The 4004-nt window shown below is 33.2% G+C and overlaps 1 protein-coding gene across 1 annotated transcript; it reads right to left on the bottom strand.

Annotated features, from left to right (window-relative positions):
* Nucleotides 1-465: 465 nt before the first annotated feature.
* On the bottom strand, nt 466-2197 carry LOC113391283 (zinc finger protein Xfin-like). Its single transcript, XM_026627228.1, has 2 exons — nt 2180-2197; nt 466-2094 (listed from the first exon to the last, which is right to left on the bottom strand). The coding sequence occupies exons 1-2, from the start codon at nt 2195-2197 to the stop codon at nt 466-468; spliced, it is 1647 nt and encodes a 548-aa protein (XP_026483013.1).
* Between the last annotated feature and the right edge of the window lie 1807 nt (nt 2198-4004).

Raw genomic sequence — 4004 nt, 5'->3', positions numbered from 1 at the left:
GAAAAAAAGTTCAGATCTTCCAAAATATATCAAAATAAAGATAACATTTTTTCCAAAAAAAAATTTTTATAAAAAAAATTGTTTAAAATTTTTTTTTAAAAAAAAATTTTATTTTCAAAAAAAGTAATTTTTTGTCCAATTTAAAATTTCTAAAAAATCTCATTTTTTCGAAGTAAAATTTTTTCAAAAATGTTAATCGTTTTTAAAAAAATAATAATTTTTGGTACGGGAAGTTCCAGCAATTTGCCTCAAGGCACGATGCCTTAATTGCCTTAAGACAGAATTCCACTTACAGCTAGTTTATTTACAAATTTATTTAAAATCAAAACAATAAATTTCATTTATAAATATCTAATTAGGTATATTAATTTTGATTTTTTTCTACATTCCTTTTATATATTTTAATATAATGTAAATATAATTTGGTTTTATATTATATATATTATATATCATGCTTCTCCTTTATCAACGGCACATGCCCACATGAATCATCAAACTCCTTTTATTTACACACTGTATATTGCATTTATGACAAGTAAAAGTCTTCTCGTACGTGTGTATCCTAAAATGATTAGCCATCTGACTTCTCTGAGGATAAATAGTTTTGCAAATAGTGCATTGCAATTGTTTGCTGAAACAATTGCCATCATTCGTAACCAGAACCTCTATACAATGATTTTGAGACATATGGGCCTTTAAAACCACTTTATTGAGGAAGGACTTTTGGCAAGGGGAGCACCCAAATGGTGTCGCCGTGGTGCGCGGGGTAGTTGGACGATTGGAATGCATTTGCAAGACGTGTTTGTGTAAGTCTTCTTTTTTCTTGTATGTTTTGGGGCACCGGGTGCACTTGTAAGCACTGGTTTGGATTATTCTGTTTATGATAGATTTGCGATCGGTTGGAAGGAGCTTTCGGTTCGTGTGTTGAGACATCATGTGTTTTATTAAAGTGTTGGCGTCCAGGAACGCTTCTTGGCAATGGTTGCACTTGAATCTTGAAAGGTCAACTTGTAAAGGATCGATGGAGTCATTGGCGTGTGATGATAGCATGTGCGCGTTTAATTGCAAGTGATCAGTGAAAGTGTTTGGGCAAAAATCGCATTGGTAATGTTCTTCGATATCAAATACTGTAACAAGATTATCAACTTCAGGTTTAGTGTCAAGTGGAAGCTCAACAGGTGCATCAGGAAAAATGCCTGTGGTTTCTTCATTGTGAATCGTCATATGACTGGTTAAAGAGTTTACATTAAAAAATATTTGTTTACAAATGTAACACTCATATTGTGTATCAAACACTTCTGTCGTTTGTAATCCATGTGTCTTCATATGTCTGATAAAGACCTTCTCTTCACAAAATCTCTTCGGACAGAGATCACACCGTATCATCTTCCTCCCGCAATGCGGCCTCACATACAAAGTCTTATTGTTAAGTACAATAACCGGTTGTTTACACCTTTGACAAGTATGCATGACCCTTATTTTACAATTCAATATATTCCTCTTCAAACTAGACTTGTTTTTGTGTTTATTCATATGTGCAATCAAAGTTCGGTTAGTAACCCCCATGAAACAAATCATGCACATGTTGCCTTCACTATTTAAATGAGTTTGTAAATGCTCAATAAATTTATCAGAGTCTGAAAACAGTTTGTCGCAGTAATCGCAATATTTAGATTCATAGAAGAAATCTACTTCATCTGACTCTTCCTCTTCCTCTTCATAAATTATTGGTTTGGGTGGACATGGTTCAGGGTCATCCACGATTTCTATTGTCTCAGGCTCATCATCTGGGATAACTATTGTTTCATTATCATCTTCTATTTCAATCATTTCAATGGACTTGTTGTCCGGTTCTACTTCAGTGACTTCGTAATCCATTTCTTTATCTTTTGATGTCACAACACTTTCGTTTAAACTGTATACGCTTTCAATTCGCAATTCACAAGTGGAAGAGACTACTGTTGTTTCAGGTTGATGTTGGGGAAGACTCTTGTGGGGGACAATGTGTTTTTTTAATTTTAACGTGACTTGATCTGTGTGTTGCCCCAGGACCATTGCTCGATGTTGGGTGTAGTTTTCTGTATCTTCCTCTAACTGGAAAAGAATAAATATTATTAAAACAAGTAAATAACAAAACTAAGGGACCAATTCTGCCGCATAATAAGGCAAGGCATGTTACGCTCCAACTTCCATACATTATGATACTGAATACTGTCAAAATGTCATGTATTTGCTGTGCAATCAGGCCTTTTGCACATAAACTGCAACGTCACACGTATGTTATGAAGGTGGGTCAAAAGGACCCTGTTGTCTAAGATCGTTTTTTTGACATTTGTGCGGTTTCTGGGTTATGTTTTCTGAGAAATACACCTGACTGCACACCAACCACATGGCTTTTGTCAATATTTAGTGCAAAAAGTTCTTCATAATATAGCCTTGCCATAACATTGGTCTGTTATGCGGCAGAATCGGTCCCTTAGTGTACTAGACATTTTGCCTTAAGGCATGCATTAATCAATATGAAATTAGAAACACTTAAAATTGTAATGATAAACTAGCGGTATATAGCATCGTGCCTTAAGACAAATTGCTGGAACTTGCCATACCGTAATGAAATATTCGAGGAATATTAAATGTTTTCAAATAAATTATTATAAACACAAACTTTTATTATTCGTATTTTATAGACAAAATATAAGAGCTTATAAATTGGACGATGGCGTTCATATAAGTTTATATGTAAAGTTAATGAAGCGAAGTTAGAATGAAGGACCTCATCTCATATTTCTAAGAATAATATAAACTGAATTACAAAGTTAAAATTATTTATTTCAAGTATAAGGTTGTCAAATATCTCCCTTCCGCTTTTTTGTATTATAAACCAAGAGCAAAAAAGCGGAAGGGAGATATTTGACAACCTAATATATAAGTGAGCTTTAGAATTAGCTAGGGTTAAAATTAAAATCCGAATTATTTTCGATATTAAAATTTTTTTTTTTCCCGAAAAGCAATTGTTTTTTGAATCATTTAAATCGGATGGTTAGAAAACTATCATTTTTTGAACATTTAGCTCCGTATCTCCGAAACGGCTGGATCTGCCTCTGCCAGAAACTAATCATCACTTCTCTCTACCATTACGAATTGAATGTTTTTTGAATCATTCAAATCGGATAATATCTGTAATTGTGTCAATTATGTAAATTAATTTGTTGAACACTCCATTTGTTGATCCATTTCGTGTTCTAAAAGTGTTTTTCTTTTTATTTAAGTGTGGGTGTCAACTGTAATCAGTAGCTATCAATATGTATCAACCAGTATTAGTATAGAAATTCAGACTACGAAATTTATTGTCATACTAAGTTTTATCAACATGTACAAAAAAAATCATCTTTACTAATCAATGTGATTCCCAACCAAAATTGTTTGGATGTGTGTTTGTGTTTTGTGTGTCTACAATTTCGGGAGCACCGATCAACCGATTGGAATGGTTAAAAAAACATTCGATTCCTATTGATAGCGAGATGTGCTGATTAGTTTTTGGTAAAGGCAGGTCCAGCCGTTACGGAGATACGGAGCAAAGAGTGCAGAAAATAGAAATCGAGTTTTTGAGAGAACGGAGTATCCGACTTGGATGATCCAAAAAACATTCAATTTGTAAAGATTGGGAGAAGTTGTGATGAGTTTTGGCAAAGGCAGGTCCAGCTGTTTTGGAGATACCGAGCTAAATGTGCAAAAAATGGCAGTTTTTGAGAGAACTAAGCATCCGATTTGAATGATTCAAAAAACTTTCTGCTTGTGTTGACAAAACAATTGCAATGAAGATTTTTTTTTTAATTTCTAAAATTTTTTTTTTGGATATCGAAAATAATTCGGATTTGAATTTTTTGAAGCTCACTTAAATATTTGAAATAAACTAGTGGTGTATCGCACATTGCCTTAAAGCAAATTGCTGGAACTTCCCGTATCATAACGATTTAAGTAATTTTAGGATTTAAATAATTAAA

Source organism: Ctenocephalides felis, unplaced genomic scaffold (assembly GCF_003426905.1).
Source record: "Ctenocephalides felis isolate EL2017-DRISC unplaced genomic scaffold, ASM342690v1 CF-g0.4_SCAFFOLD_00845, whole genome shotgun sequence".
NCBI classification, from domain to species: Eukaryota; Metazoa; Arthropoda; class Insecta; order Siphonaptera; family Pulicidae; genus Ctenocephalides; species Ctenocephalides felis.
Note: the sequence above shows the minus strand (reverse complement) of the source record. Positions and strands in the feature narration are given on the sequence as shown.